The sequence below is a fragment of the Danaus plexippus genome, chromosome 20, assembly GCF_018135715.1.
Source record: "Danaus plexippus chromosome 20, MEX_DaPlex, whole genome shotgun sequence".
Lineage (NCBI taxonomy): Eukaryota > Metazoa > Arthropoda > Insecta > Lepidoptera > Nymphalidae > Danaus > Danaus plexippus.
The window spans coordinates 6,897,456-6,912,356 of NC_083550.1; the positions used below are offsets into that span (position 1 = coordinate 6,897,456).

Genomic DNA, 14,901 nt, shown 5'->3' on the forward strand with positions numbered 1-14,901 from the left:
AGAACCGATTTATTCATGAATGGTCTACTCTACTCCTGAAACTTTTAATATCATTCAACGACACGATACCTGTCCTTCCTCCACTTCAGTATATATACCCTCGCTAGTTGCCTCCCCCTCGTCTCTCTCCTCTTCGTCCACAATCTCTTTCAGGCGGTCGTCCAGTATGTGATACTCGTTAACCTCATCGTCCATGAGACCGTTTTGACCTCCTGGGTCCAGCCCCTCTCCTGTGGTGGCCAACATCACTTCCCTCTCCTCCCCCGGGATCGCGTACGGGCCGTCCTCGTCCATCCTCACCACCTTGACCCCCTTCTCTCTGTGGTCTCTTCTCCTCTTCAATATCCCGATGGTAGGCCTCATTCTGTGTTCAAGTGTCTTCACCTCCACCACGAACGTCCTGGGCTCGTGTCCGAAGTGCCCGGCGGAGTCCCTTTCCTCCGCCCCCTCCTCCTCGTCCTCCTCGGTGTCCTCTATGATCTCCACAGTGTCCACAGTCTGCGGAATGAACTCCACCACGGTCTCCACGGTCTCCACGTCCTCCAACACATCCCTGGTCGTCGCCTCCGCAGGCCAAGTGAGGCCGACGGTCGACTTCACGATCTCATGCTCTTTCACCTCTACCACGTGGCAGGATTGCGACTCCATCACCTCCGACGACGACGGACTCTTTGCGACGATTTTGTTTTTAGATATTTGTGTGAATAAATCGCTGTCCTTGAGAAGATTGAATGTGCTGCTGTCTTTCCTGATAGCACTGGGCGTGGCGGGGGCGGAGCCGGCAGGAGGGGTGCCGGCCAGTGACGTGGTGTCCTCGATGGAGTCAGCGGACATGGTGCTGGTGCTGTCCGTCCTGTTGCCGCTCGGACTCCTTACTCGTCTCTCCATCGAGGAACCCCTGCTCCTCGCGCCGCCCTCCTGAACCTCCTTCTTGATGGGCGAGGGGCTCTTCAAAGCTAGCGGTATCCTGGACCTCTTTTGCTCGGGTTTTTCTGTTTCGTGTGAATTGACGGGACTCTCGAGGCGTCTTTTGATAGTGTCGGTTACGTTTTCGTACTCTACAAGAACGTTACCGTCTGCCTCGGTAGCCGAGGCGGCCTGTAACCACAAACCGACCTGTACTGTGTTGTTACTATGTGTATTGTATTAAGACGAGTCTGTTATGTTCGTGTTAGTGGCGAGTCCGTCCCGATGATCGAATGACCCCAAAGCGTCCGATGAAAAGCATGATTCCGTGATTCCTCAAGCCATAAGTGTCAAGGCTATGCCTTATGCAGTGATACGATAAGCGCTCTTTGAGAAGTCACACTGTACACCGACACCGACAACATAACTCAGAGGGTTACACATTCAAAGTTATTTACAACAACAAAGGGCCGATATCACGTTTAGTGTTTTTACAGGGTCATAGTGGAAGATCACACCGCACACGACCAGTGCCTCGCACGACAAACACAGTCCACCGGTGGGAAGCGACTACGTGCTCGACTATAAACAGTGGTCACGAAACAAAGCGGAAAAATGAAACACAATGAAAGGAATTCAACAACAACCGGAAATAGATGGAATGGTCGACCGCGCCGTCTTCGACAACAGGTGCGGCTGTGTATACTGACCGAGTCCTCCCCCCGGGCGGGGTCTTCCCCTCGGTCTTCCGCAGGGTCGGCCCCGGTGTCAGCGCGGCGTCTCAACCGCTCCCACTGTTCGTTGACGTCGTCTAGTTGCGCACGCAGTCCGGCGAGATGCGCGGGATCGCAGCCCCGGGCCAGCTCCTCGTAGTTGGCTTGTAGCTTGTCTCGTATGGCGGCCATGCGCGACATCTCCAACTCGAGCTTGTGTCGGCCCGCGACCTTGGCGCTCCTCAGCCAGACGCCGAGAGAGGCGAGATCGCTCTGTATCTCCCTGGCGGCGAGCAGCGCGGCCTCCAGGCGACCCTTGGCCTCCGTCACATGCGCCCCCAGTCTATTGTAGAGTTCCTTGAGCGCGTCGATCTCCGCGGAGAGCGCCCGTTGTCTTTCCGCTCCGCCCTCCTCCACAGTCTTCCGTCCCGTCTTAATGATCGACTCCACCTCCGACTTGATCTCGCTCAGGGTGCGGTAGAACCTCTACATACGGTGAAGTCATTAGTTGAATGTAAATCTGTGTCTCGATTTAACTAGTGTATGATGGTAATCGATGTCTTACGAGCCATTTGTAGGCCGACAGCGACAGTGACAACGCGACCACCGACCAGCACGACTCCATTTAATACTATATAAGTAACAACAGTCGGCCAGTCGGTGGTCGTCGAGAACTTTTATTGAACGCACTATTGTGACGTCATCGATACTGTGCCAACGCTACTCCGACGGCTGTGTTGTAGTTGAATACAATAAGGTGTATGTCATGGCCATTTATGTATTATGCCTGTTGCCGAAGCTGGTCTCGTTCGAATTTTGATAGAGCGTGACAATAGTGTGTGACAATAGTGTGTGAAAAAATATTTTGCTGTCGATAGTAAATTCAAACATTTACTATAACTGTCCTCACTGTAATTTTTTTTAAGAACGGTTTCAATCCATTCGTATCTTCCATTGGATAGAAAACGAAAAACATTTTAATTGAGGTCTTACCAGACAGGCTCGAAGCTGAGTGCGAACCTCATCCGGGTCGTGTGTGTGGAGCGCCAGACCTCCTGACGCTCGCTGCACGTCCTCCAGGGTCTCCGTGGCCCGACGGAGACGCGCTGCTAGGTCTCCGGGCAGTCGGCCTGCTGCCGCTGCCGGCCCCGCTCCCGACACGGACACGCGGCGCTCTAGAGACACCAGCTCGCGCTGTGGACAACCACTTGTTAACAATAAAACAGGTCCCGCCCTCCCCGCCCGACCCTCCATAACCACATACCCACCTCGGCCAACTCCAGCTGGTCTCTTAGTCGGTCGGCGGCCTCCCGTCGTCCAGCCGCCCGATGAGCCTCTTCTTGAGTTCGCACCTCCCTCAGCGACGCGCGTCGGTCCGCAAACTCCGCGGAGGTCTAAAACGAAAGAGTCAACACCTGAAGTCCCGCCCTCTGTCCCGCCCCACTCTCCAATCGCCGTCACTCACCGGTACGTGTCCCCCGTCTCTGACAGTTCCCAGCCACTGCCGCAGCGAGTCCAGAGCCACCTCACATCGTGCCGCCTCCCGCGCCGCTGCCTCCAGCTCGGCCGATCGCTCGGCGGCCTGACACACCAGAAACCAGGTTATAAAGACCACAAATGAATACCCCGGTCCCGCCCCCACAGTCTGGGCCTCACCTGTAGCCGCAGCTCGTCCCAGCGCCTGGCTAGGGTCTCGGTCTCGTTCCGTATCCACTGCGGCATGATGTGGGCATCTGCTAGTTGTCTGGCGACGGCCTCTATGCGACTCACCCGCGCCTCGTCGCAGTTCGCGATGTAGTTCTCGAGATCCTAAGTTGTTATAAACTAATTTCGTAAAATGCGATGAGACTCGCCCTGATAATATAATTTTTTCCAGAGCCAATCTTCAAGCGTCCGTATATTATTCAGTAGTATGAACTGTTAACTCACGTATAGTTCATCGGAGATGTCCTCTGCGTCGGCGCGCGCGGCTCGCGACGTATCTGGTCTCAGTCGCCGCTGCAGTCCGTCCAGCCAGGCGGCCTGTGCGGACAGCCAGGCCCGCAGCTCCCCAGCCTCCAGCCAAGCCTCCGCCAGCACTCTGCAAAAAGTGAGAGTCACGACGTTTTTCGTATGTGCTGTGGCGGTCACGAGACGCCGTTCTCCGTACGTACTTATATCTTTCGTAGACGGCGTGAGTGTCGGCCGTCCAGCGTGCGTTGAGCTGCGTAAGTCGTCTCGCCACGGCCGGCGCGCCCGCGTTCAGCAGCATCTCGTTACCTGCAAATGACCGCGTTTAAGATCCAAGTCTCACGGCAACCGTACCGTGTGAGGGCCACCGACCGTCCTCGTTGAGGTTGCGGAACTCGTCCGTCTTGTCATCGCAGCGTTCCTTGAGCGTCTGGAAGCGCATTTTCATCTGATACAGTTGCGCGGAGTCCTCGATGCCGCACTCGTCCTCCCGCGGCATGTCGTCTCGGAGCCGTCCCAGCCACGTCTCCAGGTCGTCGACCCGTCGGAAGAGACCCTCCGTCTTCTCGAGCGCTCGCCGCAGCTCTTCATTCGTCTTCAAGGACTCCTCGGTCAGCGAATCGAATCGTTTTCTCAGCGTGTCGGCCTTCAGAGTCTTCGCTACAACCTCTTCGCAATCTTCGAGCACGGTCCGCTTCATTTCTTCGATGGCCTCCACTCTGGCCGTATATTCAGATTTTTCTTCAAGGAACTTCTGCAAACGAAACGTATAGATATAGAGACCGATAACACATCACAGTAAAACCCCAAGCAACCCGCGCTCACGTTGCTGCGGTCCAGCAACTCCTCCAGCAGCTGCAGCTCTCCTACCGGCACGTCTCTATGTTCGTCCATGAAGCGATGCAGGCCCTTCAGCCACGAGTCGACGGCGTTCTGTTCGCCCTCGAGACGTTCCAGCAAAGAGATGCCTATAAAGACAGATTTCGTTAGCTATGGTCTACAATTTTAATGCTCTGCGATGACGCGGGTCGGTTCCTACCTTTCTCTAACTTGTCAATCTTTTGCTCCAAAATGGTCTTGGAGTCGTCGAACCTCAGCACCAAGTTCTCGACACTGCTCCTCAGATTCAACTCTTCGAGACTGCCCTTTTCGAACTTGTCTCGTTTCTCCTTCACGACCGCGTCGTACGAGGCCTGCAGATCGTCGAACTGTCGCCTCATATTTTTCAACTCCTCTAGTTTCTTGGCCATCTCCTCCCTGGTGGAGATGATTGCGTGTTCTGATATTATCTGAGACTCCATCTCTTGTATCTTCCTCTGCACCGCCTTGTACTCGTCTTCGGTTTGTATCGGGGAAAGCTTTTTATTCAGTGCGATTTTTATTTCCACTTCCTTCTTGCACAGATGCAGGAACAATTCTTCGAAGGCTTCGTTGATTCGTTTCGTGTCCGCCTCCACCTCGTCCTTGTGTGTCTTTGAAAAAGCTTTCGTCAGCAAAATGATCGATTGCGCGTTTAACTCTTTGAGTTTTATTTCGAGCTGTTTGAGTGTTCGTATCTTATTTCGTAAATGTATCAATTGGTTGTTGGTCGCCGTCTCCTTGAGCATTCTGTCTTTCCACGCGTGTATGTCCTGAAGATCGGATTCGAAAGCTTTAATATTTTTATAAACATTGTCCTTATCTTCCAAAAGGTTCAAGGTGTTCCGTATGTCGAGGAGCATTTTTTGTATTCCCTCCCATCGCTTCTTGACCTCTTCTATGCTTTGTGCGTGTAATTTGGCTTCCTCTGAAATGATATCAATTATGAAATATTACACAGGGAGATAAGATGCTTGAGCGTGTGTGTAATTGTCCTCGTTGCATGTGTTGAGTGTGAAGGTACCGGCAAGTTCCTGGTCGGCGGCCAGTCGCCTCTGTATTTCTTCCACGTTGCTGAAGTCCCCTCGTCGTTCTTCGCTCTCCCTCGTGACTCGCTGTAGCAAGGTGCGCGCCTCTCCTGTCGCCTTTTCCGTTCCGCTTGCCGTTTGGAGCTGTTCCATACACTGTACCCACAAACAAACATGCCATACACAACTTCATAGACGAGATATCCACATTTTAGCATACATCCACACATACCATCAGCAAGGCATTTTCAGTTTCAGCTGCCCAGTTGTTAAACGCGCGGTAACCAGCTTGGAAGTCTACGCCCGCACGCTCGGCCTCCAGCCGCGGCTTCTTGCTGACGTGCTCGTCGGTCCCGCCAGCCCCACCCACCTCTCCGCCTAACTCACTCGACACGTCCACGTCAAAACCGAGCTCTCGTATCTAAGAAAACACAACATTGTTGCTGTAAGAGACTACGATAACGTAGTTCAGGATGTCCTGCGAGCGGCATTTCGTCTGACCCTATCTGCCTGCACGCGCAGGATGAGGTCGAGCGCGTCCAGCCTGTCCTGGCACTGGTCCGCGCGGTCTGCCAGCTGACTCGCCGTGTGGTCGTCGTCTTGTTCCTCTAGGGACCGCAGGAGTTCATTGAGCTCGTCGCGTCTCACTCGCAGCTCCGCGCCGCAACGCTGGAGAGACCGTATTCGCTCTAGAACCTCGCCAATCTCCTGTGCGGGGTAGGCTTCCATCTGTGGGCGATAATCAACAAATTAAATTCGATACCTACAATAAGACATCTAAAAGTCATCGTAGCTCTTTCGAAACCGGATACCTGTTTAAGATCGTTTTCTAGGGTTGAAACTTTGTCTCGAAGGAGGTCGGCCCGGTGCTCCAGGTCGACGTAACGCTGCAGCCGCTGCAGACGGGAAAGCGTCCATTGACACGCATGTGACCAGCGCTCTCCTAGAGCCCGCAACTCGTCCTCCATGGCCGCCACGTCTTTATGAGAGGTCAAATTAGGAAAGTTGTATGGAAGCAGGATCTTTACTTCAAATCGTTCCACTCACTATCGCTGCTGGTGAGAGGTAGGTCCGGACGGTCCGAGCCGTCTTGGTGTTCATGACGATCGTCCTCGTCGTCGACGACCAACACGCAGTCCGCCAGAGCGTCGACGAGCGGCTGCTGCTGTCGCAGGTCGGCGTGCAGCGCTCGCGTCGCTTCTAAAGCGGCACCGGCCGGCGCGGAGACGGCCTCCATACGAGACATGCGGTCCTCAGTTGCGGTGAGCCAGCGCCGAAAGCGCTGAAGGTGGTCATGTTGTGTTCGCATGAGAGCACGGTGCAGGTCAGCTTGGCGCGTCATAGCGGCGCCGCGGAGCGCCTCCCATCGCCGCGCCAGCAGTCGCAGCTGAAGCCGCACCTCAGCCGCCTCGTCTCGGGCCAACGCGGCCTCCCGCAGCAGACGAGCCCCCTCCTCCAGAACACCGCCAACACGCCACTGCTGCTCCGACAGCTCCAGAAGAAACTTCTACGGATATATGTTCCTGTTATCAAGGGGATTCAGAATAGTGAAGTATCGTAAGGTCAAGCGACACTAGCCTCGTGTTCGTGAAAGTACTCCTTAAGAGTGACGAGGTACCGTCCGGGCGGCTGTTCAGAACCGGCGTCTTCAGGCTCGTCGGGAGGAGGTGCGTCTCGCAGCCGCTCCTCCCCAAGCAGTAGAGCTGCCAACGCGTCCTCGAGAGCGGCGCCGTAAGCTCCTAGCTCCACGGAACATGTGGTCGCCACCGACACAGGCCGCGACGCCGAGCAGCTACCACCGCCCACCTGCAACGTGAGATGGCGTTACACCCTACTGGCTACTGACCAGCTTTTCAGGACGCTCCCCGTCATTCGCACCTCCGCTCCGAGGTCCCCGGGGCTTCCTATCTCGTCTCCGTCGCCATGCTCCAGGTCGCAGGACTCGTGTGAAGCCGGCGTTTGAGGAAGGGATTGGAACAGACACATCACGTACATCATTATGGACTTCTTGTCAGGGTTAGTCGTGTTGACGTCTGTAAACAGAAAAACCGAATGACTCTCATCACCTCCAGGTCGAGCTTCGTGGGGTGTCGTGTCCTGCCTGACCTTCGGGGTCCAGAAGTCGATCGATCCCGAGATGGTCTTGCGCCAGTGTGAAGACTCGATCGAGTCTCTCTGAAGGAGAGAGTCCTAATGCGTCGTTGTATCGGAACAACTCCGGACGGAAGCGATGCAGGAGTGCGCTGAACGCAAGCCCGTCCGACCACGATGACGTGAAATTCTCAACCTTCACACCCGCGTAATCCTGGGAATTTACGATAAGAACTATTTTATTTATCTTTTAAAATTTATTAAAGTACTTGGAGAACGAGTAAGTTCGAACTAGTATTCCTAAGACAAGTAACCTTAAATATCGCACTATCTACCTGTGTGTGATTACGACACCAGGCTAGAAGAGTCTTTTCCAGGTTCGTCTGTTGAAGTTCCGACATGAGCTCCTTGAGGTGGTAATGAACCTGCCAGTGCAGTATAATACTCCAAACGAGTCCTGCGGAATAGAGTTTGGTGTAAGTGTGTATGTAGAACGGCATGTCTGTTGAGTGTAGAGTGTGGAGTGTGGAGTGTGTCCTTGTTCTATCGTACCCAGTATGAGTTTGGGGTTGCCATCAACGATGTCTCCGCTGCTAATGTTGACGAGCCGGACGCCGGCGGCGGCCAGTGCTCGCAGGGCCGCGTTCACATTGTTCAGGTGATGAACCCGCATGCGGCCGCGCTCACGCTTCTACAACGCCAGACCATACTTACAGACGTCAATACACATACACATGCTCCATGTTTACATGAAGGTAGTCAATGAGCATTAACGAATTTACTCACGAACTGTTGTGCGGTGAGTATCTCCAGCAATGAGAGCAGCACCTCTCCATCGCGCAGATCTTGGAACAGATCGTTGACGAGCGGCTTGCCTTGCTGGAAGCAGGATTAAGAAACTATCATTACAATGACATAGGTAGGATGCCACTGATCTTTGCTAATTGTCCGTGACTAGTCCGAGCCACCGCTCAACCCCGAACCTGTCTCTCCACTTCCTCTGACCGCCCTTTGGCCAGTGCTATTTATTATTCATGAGGCTGTACGAAGGTTGTTGTGAGAAGTCACAACAACAACTACTCTTTAAACTATTTGGGTTGCCATCGCATGTTATCAAAATCTATTAAAATTTATTTATTTATGTATCACGATTTATTGACCGTCTCATATTGTTCACATGTCGACGCCATTCTTGAATGTTAGTTACACAACACATTACAACCCTGTACGAGTACATGTAATTAACATTATTTCTGTAAACTAACCTTTGCCAGCTGCGAATTTATCCATTTTGCGAACGTTTTCTTTTGCACGTCTTCCCGCTCATCTGAAATGATAATGATTTGTCTTTAGATACTCACAGGACAGGACTATTCAGATTAATAAATATGACATGTCTATTAGAAAAATTATTGTTTTTATGCATCATATAATGTAATGGTAGTTTGTAGTTACGGTTACTCATAAACAAGATAATCGTCAGAGAGACCACGACTTCAAATAATTACAGGAATTCTCGCGCGTCTGAGGTCCAAACAGGAGTTCGCAAGTCTTCAGCAGAGTCAGCATTAGATGATAACAAACGTAGACTTGATATGTAACGAGATACTGGAACTGTTCTTATAAAAACGACGAGGGAAAGACTCGACGAATGGTTTCAAATTAGCGTCTGACTGTTAAATAGTCCCGATGTGTTTCAATCACATACATTAGTAGTTAAGATGCAGATGGTCTCAAAGACGAGCAGATAGGTTATTTAATTTATATATATATATATACACGTTTAAAAAATTTTATATATATATAAAATTTTTATATATACAGAGACGTGTGATTGTCTCACTGCTACTTATAATGAACTGAACACTTGAAAACACTTCATTGCGGGTATATAGTGAAACCCGACTATAGAGTAACGTTTGTGCGGACGACAGTTTAAGAAATATAAATATAGTTTATCAATACGTATTAATGTAACGTGTGTGTGCTCCCACTGACGTGAAGTCTTGGAGTCAGACGCGCTCCGCCGACCACAGACCATCAACTATCGGGACTGGGCGCGCCGCCGCGCCGGCACGAAACTTCAACATATTACAAGCTAGGAAATACAACTATAGCATTGTCCTGTCTGGTATGTAAATATATTTATTTATATATATACATATACGTTTGTGTGTCAGACGATGTCAGAGTTAGCTAGTCCGTCGGTGGCCGTTAGCCGCATCGTAGGTTTCCTTAAATAATTCTCAGTGCTTAATATTCCATGTGGTTTAATATATAATATATTGCAACTTACATAAAATGGATTTTTATTCGGTAGATTTCATATATTTTACCTAATTGTATATATTTTTAGTGATTGACAATACAATGCTTACCAATTAACCAGACCGAAATGAAATATAAAATGAGGCAGGAAAACACTATCCGCTCCAAGATCAGAAAGATGTTTAAAAGAATTGCCGGGAAAACAGATTTGCTAATACAAAACTAATAAAATGGCCTGAACAACATGTTAAAGTCAACGCTTTTTAGAGCAAAAACATTAAAAGAGTCCAAATTTTGCATCGTCAAAATCGAATGCTTCAATAAAATGGTGCAGGACGGAGGATCTATTCGTTTTTATGCAACATGGAGCCCCATAGCACACAGCATGAGTAAAATATTACTGTTGGATGATCTGGGTAAGAGACACGACGTGAACCCAATCGACATGTTTGGAAGCTGATGAAAGGCAAAGTAGTTCAAGATGCGATCAAAAAGTTACAACAAATAAAAAAGATCACTCGAGTGTGGAATCATCATCCTCAAATGTAGGAAACAGCACAGTCTTGCAGTGATCGCATGCTGCAGCGAATTAAAGCTCTCATGGAGGCTTCAGGTGGCTCGACTAAATATTAACATTTATTTACAATCTTGTATATTTAGTAATAATTGGGAAGTCCAATTGTTACTAAATACAGTGACAAGAAAAGTGACAGTTGGTCACATTTATGAGACTTCCTCCTCCGTGGTGTAACGTCACATATTTCATATATTTTCATTAACAAATTGTTCAACAAAAGCGGCGGCTATGAAATCAGTGTAATTACCATTTTAATTATTTTTTAAGAAAATTAACATCAAACCGGTCGCCATAGGCTGGATCGCGACCCACCACAACATAAGACAACCTCGCATTTTACTATTTGTGATAGATATTGAGTTTTATGCACGTGATTTGGGAACCGAGTCGCATCAGTTTTTCATTCTTTAGCCTGTTCAACATAATACAGTCCAGTATCTGTATGCACAATGTCTTCACGACCGTAGACAAATCATTAACGATTAATTGCCTCCACAGCACGTTGAGTGCGACCTCAGAGACGAATCGTCGTGTTTTAATTCAACATCATAAGTCCGTAGTTTTTGCGGCGCATGGCATCGTTGCACTCTGTTGAAAGCACTTCTTCCAGGAGCACTGTGACAATGAAAATAGCATTCACTATTTGCATCATAATGATTAAAATGTTGTATAGTAGAAACTTTAAATGTTTAAAACTTAGATGATAACAGATTTTGATATGGGACGTCAAGAAATTGGCCCACTCGCTGCTCGCTTCCACCGACAACACTACGTCACTTTAAACATCAAACTGTGACAAAACTGGAGCTTAGCATGTAAATTTCTTTAATTCTTTAAAAGCATTTTTATGACCTATTGCCCAGCGCAATTCAACATCTTTTTTTAATAAGCGTGTTAACCGAAGTATGTGTTTCGGGTAGTCTGAAGTAAACTTTGACAAGTATACTTAATCGATAAAATTTCGATCTGTGGGCTCCGGCATGTTCATCACTGCCCTTACCTTCTCCGTGTCTACTTTCATACCGGCCGTATTAAATATATGCCCCAAATACGTAACCTTCTCGGCACTTATGCGACATTCGTCTTTATTAAGCTTAAGGTTTAATTTTCGTGCTCTTTGAAATAATGCATTTAGCCACCTATCGTGTTCTTGCCTAGTAGATCCCCAAAAAATGATATCGCCGATAAAAGACTCGACTCCATCTAGACCTTCGAGCAATTGTTTAATTTTGGCGTGGAATACTTCTGGCGCACAGTTGACAGCCAAAAGGTAATCTTAAACATTAATGATTGATGAGAGGACGCGGATCTTAACATATACCAAAGTCCACCGTTCACCCACGGCATCGGATCAGTCACTCCTAGCTCTGTTATTCTATCTAACTCCACTTTCAACTTATCGCGCTGACTTAATGTACCTTTCGCGAAGCTCACACCACCGGCGTCACATCCATGTCTATCGTTATATGATACACCCCCGGTAAGCAACCTAATCCATTGAACAAATCTATATTGCAAACAGGATTGCAGTCCCAGCACACTGACAATCTATATCTGCAATCGCAAATTTAAGATCATATTAAACATTTCATATTACAAATTCTATTTATAGGAATAATATCACCACTGTACGATTGCGGCTTAATTTTATTAAATTTAGTGTTTATATTAGATTATAGCCTAACGATAAGAATCGTTTATAAGACAATACATTTATTTATATCTGCACTCGAATCTAAATTAAATTTTTCAGAGCCTCGTCCTCCTTTTATAATCTCAAACCAATCCTTAGATACGGCATTAATTTGGGAACTATCAAATAAAACAGATTTATAAAACGACTCACAGTCACTCTCGTCGTCTGTGATGTTATTATTGTTTTCCTCATGAACTCCTATACCATTTAACTTTTTAACGGGTCTATTCACTTTACACACCCTAGCGAAATTACTAGAATTTTGAACCACATAACATTGCACCGAAATGACGGGATAGTCGACACCGTGAGCACAGTGGCCACGGCAACTAGGAGAGGAGGTGTAGGGGACGAGAGCGGGTCCGGTCGCAGCGGGCTGGCGGCCCTGGGAAGTAAGGTACGGCTGTAGGTGCTGGCGGTATCTCGAGTGGCCCCGGCACGTCAGCTCGAACCGCGAGCGCCTCCTCACACGCCGACATTATCGACACGCGCCGGTGCCGATTCTGCCTCCCCACCGGGCGCCTATGCAACGACGCGACTGCTGTCTGAAGATATTTCGTCGATTTGACATACCTTAAACACATTTTGGAGCGTGAGATCCTCGGTTCTCAGCGAGCGATCCCGTAACGCCATACTTTTTATGCCGCATACGATTCGATCTCGAATAAATTCTTCATTCAATGCATTGAATTCGCAAGTTCTCGCAAGTCCTCCTGGTTTCTCGTATTGAACGTTTATCTCTCCAACGTTACGTTCGATTTCACTCCGTAGTACTCGTAAATATTTTTCAAAACGACCGTTACGTCGTCTTTCTCGGCGTCGTTTGAAAAAGTGAAGGTCTCGCATACGTGAAACCTTCCGTTCCGATCAAGTTTATAAGCAAGCTAGCGTGCACTCCAGCTTCCTCTTTTTCTACCCCCGATCCCTTTAGGAACAACTGGAATTGTTTCTTCCAACGTGTCCACGCTTCAGCCCGGCTGACGGAGTTGCTTTCTAGACACAATTCAGACGGTGGTCGGGCGTGTCCCATTGCTAAAACACAAAACGTACTTTACGTGATACTTTTACGCAAAATATGTCGTGAATAAGCACTTTCGAACGCTTTTGCTAATTAAAATCCCACCGCTGCCGCCATGTAGTGTAGTCAAACGACAGTGTGCAGTTGACAACTGTGTATTATTTAATTACCCTCAACAGTACAGAAATAGACTGAGATAAATTTGCAAATAATCTATATGTACTAGTTTTCGCCCGCGACTCCCCTCGTGTGAACATGAGAATTTGGCCCAAAGAAAAACTTCTAAATTGTGTTAAATCAATATGTAAAATAACCTCATCTTTTTAGAATAACAACGCCATCTGCAAAGTTGTCCTGTGAAACTAAAGCATATCTGAGCCGCCACCCAAAGATTTACAAAAGTTTTCATTCAAATCGGTCCAGCACTTTAAGTTTAATTATACCTTTAATACTTTTAAGAAAGAAACAAACAATAAGTTGTGAATTATTGTTATAACAATGTTTAATATTTAAAATTATAATATTAATAACGATGTACTGAAAAACGTTTGACTATAACCTGAAAGGTAAGCGCGTCGCGGCCGGAACACTGACACATACAAGGTCATCTCGAGTGAAATAAATATACTAAGAAAAACATCCAAGTGTCGGAAACGAGATCTAGAACAGAACAGAGTATGATAAAGATCGGGTTGATTTTATTAATTTAATAGTTCTGCTCATATAATAATTTTATTATATTTGACCGGTAATACAGTACAAAACTACGTTTTGAGGAAGAAGATTTTATAGTCATGTAAAGGTACCTAACTTTCTTAAGACAGTTTTTTAAACAAATTAATCTTATAATAACAGGTACACAAAAGGATTTTTTAATATAAAAATCAGGTTAGGTACTATTTTTTATATATTTTTTTCATTCCATTGTTAATTGAAAACTTTAAATTTGAGCAGCGCACGTACTGTAACAATGTCATTATTATATTTTTATATGTAATCTAGTTTTCAATAATAATAAAAACGTTAAATGTATATCATCGCCTCTGGAGGTCTCATCTTCCCGAGGGTCTCTCGGGATAAGAACATTTTACATCATATAAGAAATGTATTTTTATTTATGAAAAAAACAGATCCGAGTTCCTCTTTAATCGCAATTCCACTACCAATTTCTGTTAATTTCAAAGCTTGTCTTGATCTTACGCTTCATGTACAGTGTACACAGCGCGGCCAGGACGTATCATTGCCGTCGTCGTCTGCGGTGACGACACGTCATATCATTATTCTTATTGAGCACATTAAGCTGAAACGTTTGTTTAATCATTTGTATATTGACGACCACCTCCATCGATTCACTGGATAGTTTCTGAATAGTAAAATATTGAGCGGATCTCCTCAGAGCCTTGCGACATTCATTTTAAGAAAAATATTATATTTTCATATAATGGTCTGTAAGTTTTTCACGTGTACACATTTCAATGAAACTAGGTTTTTCCATCATTAATCTGTCACCAAGATTCAGGGGCGGGTTTTCTGCTCGTCTGCCCGTGATCATGGTTGCTGCAAAGTAATCGAAACGTCGGAAACATGTATATAAAAAATAATAAAACCGCAAAGTTTGTCCGAAAATACCTAGTTTCATTTTAATTCAATATATTTCCAATATATAATTTGCTTTCCCTTCATGGACTGCTGGTTTGTTCCACCCTATATATTAATATAAAAACATCAGCAGTGTACCGCCAATATAAATCTCCGTAGATAATCAACACAACCAGTCAGTCGCCAGTTTCTTCGAT

The 14,901-nt window shown here is 47.2% G+C and overlaps 1 protein-coding gene across 1 annotated transcript in view; it reads right to left on the minus strand.

Annotated features, from left to right (window-relative positions):
• Window positions 1–14,901, minus strand: part of LOC116773824 (dystrophin, isoforms A/C/F/G/H-like) — a 228,887-nt gene that overhangs the window by 208,710 nt on the left and 5,276 nt on the right. The window contains exons 2-24 of the mRNA XM_061523731.1: window positions 8,812–8,873; window positions 8,333–8,425; window positions 8,099–8,237; window positions 7,882–8,003; window positions 7,562–7,760; window positions 7,334–7,488; window positions 7,034–7,261; window positions 6,503–6,962; window positions 6,268–6,434; window positions 5,957–6,184; window positions 5,688–5,876; window positions 5,452–5,611; window positions 4,609–5,355; window positions 4,395–4,537; window positions 3,942–4,323; window positions 3,773–3,878; window positions 3,549–3,699; window positions 3,276–3,428; window positions 3,085–3,201; window positions 2,888–3,013; window positions 2,613–2,813; window positions 1,617–2,105; window positions 70–1,098 (exon numbers count right to left, since the gene is read on the minus strand). Of these exons, the coding sequence (XP_061379715.1) occupies window positions 70–1,098; window positions 1,617–2,105; window positions 2,613–2,813; window positions 2,888–3,013; window positions 3,085–3,201; window positions 3,276–3,428; window positions 3,549–3,699; window positions 3,773–3,878; window positions 3,942–4,323; window positions 4,395–4,537; window positions 4,609–5,355; window positions 5,452–5,611; window positions 5,688–5,876; window positions 5,957–6,184; window positions 6,268–6,434; window positions 6,503–6,962; window positions 7,034–7,261; window positions 7,334–7,488; window positions 7,562–7,760; window positions 7,882–8,003; window positions 8,099–8,237; window positions 8,333–8,425; window positions 8,812–8,873 (5,846 nt within the window). The remainder of the gene's footprint in view (window positions 1–69; window positions 1,099–1,616; window positions 2,106–2,612; window positions 2,814–2,887; window positions 3,014–3,084; window positions 3,202–3,275; window positions 3,429–3,548; window positions 3,700–3,772; window positions 3,879–3,941; window positions 4,324–4,394; window positions 4,538–4,608; window positions 5,356–5,451; window positions 5,612–5,687; window positions 5,877–5,956; window positions 6,185–6,267; window positions 6,435–6,502; window positions 6,963–7,033; window positions 7,262–7,333; window positions 7,489–7,561; window positions 7,761–7,881; window positions 8,004–8,098; window positions 8,238–8,332; window positions 8,426–8,811; window positions 8,874–14,901) is intronic.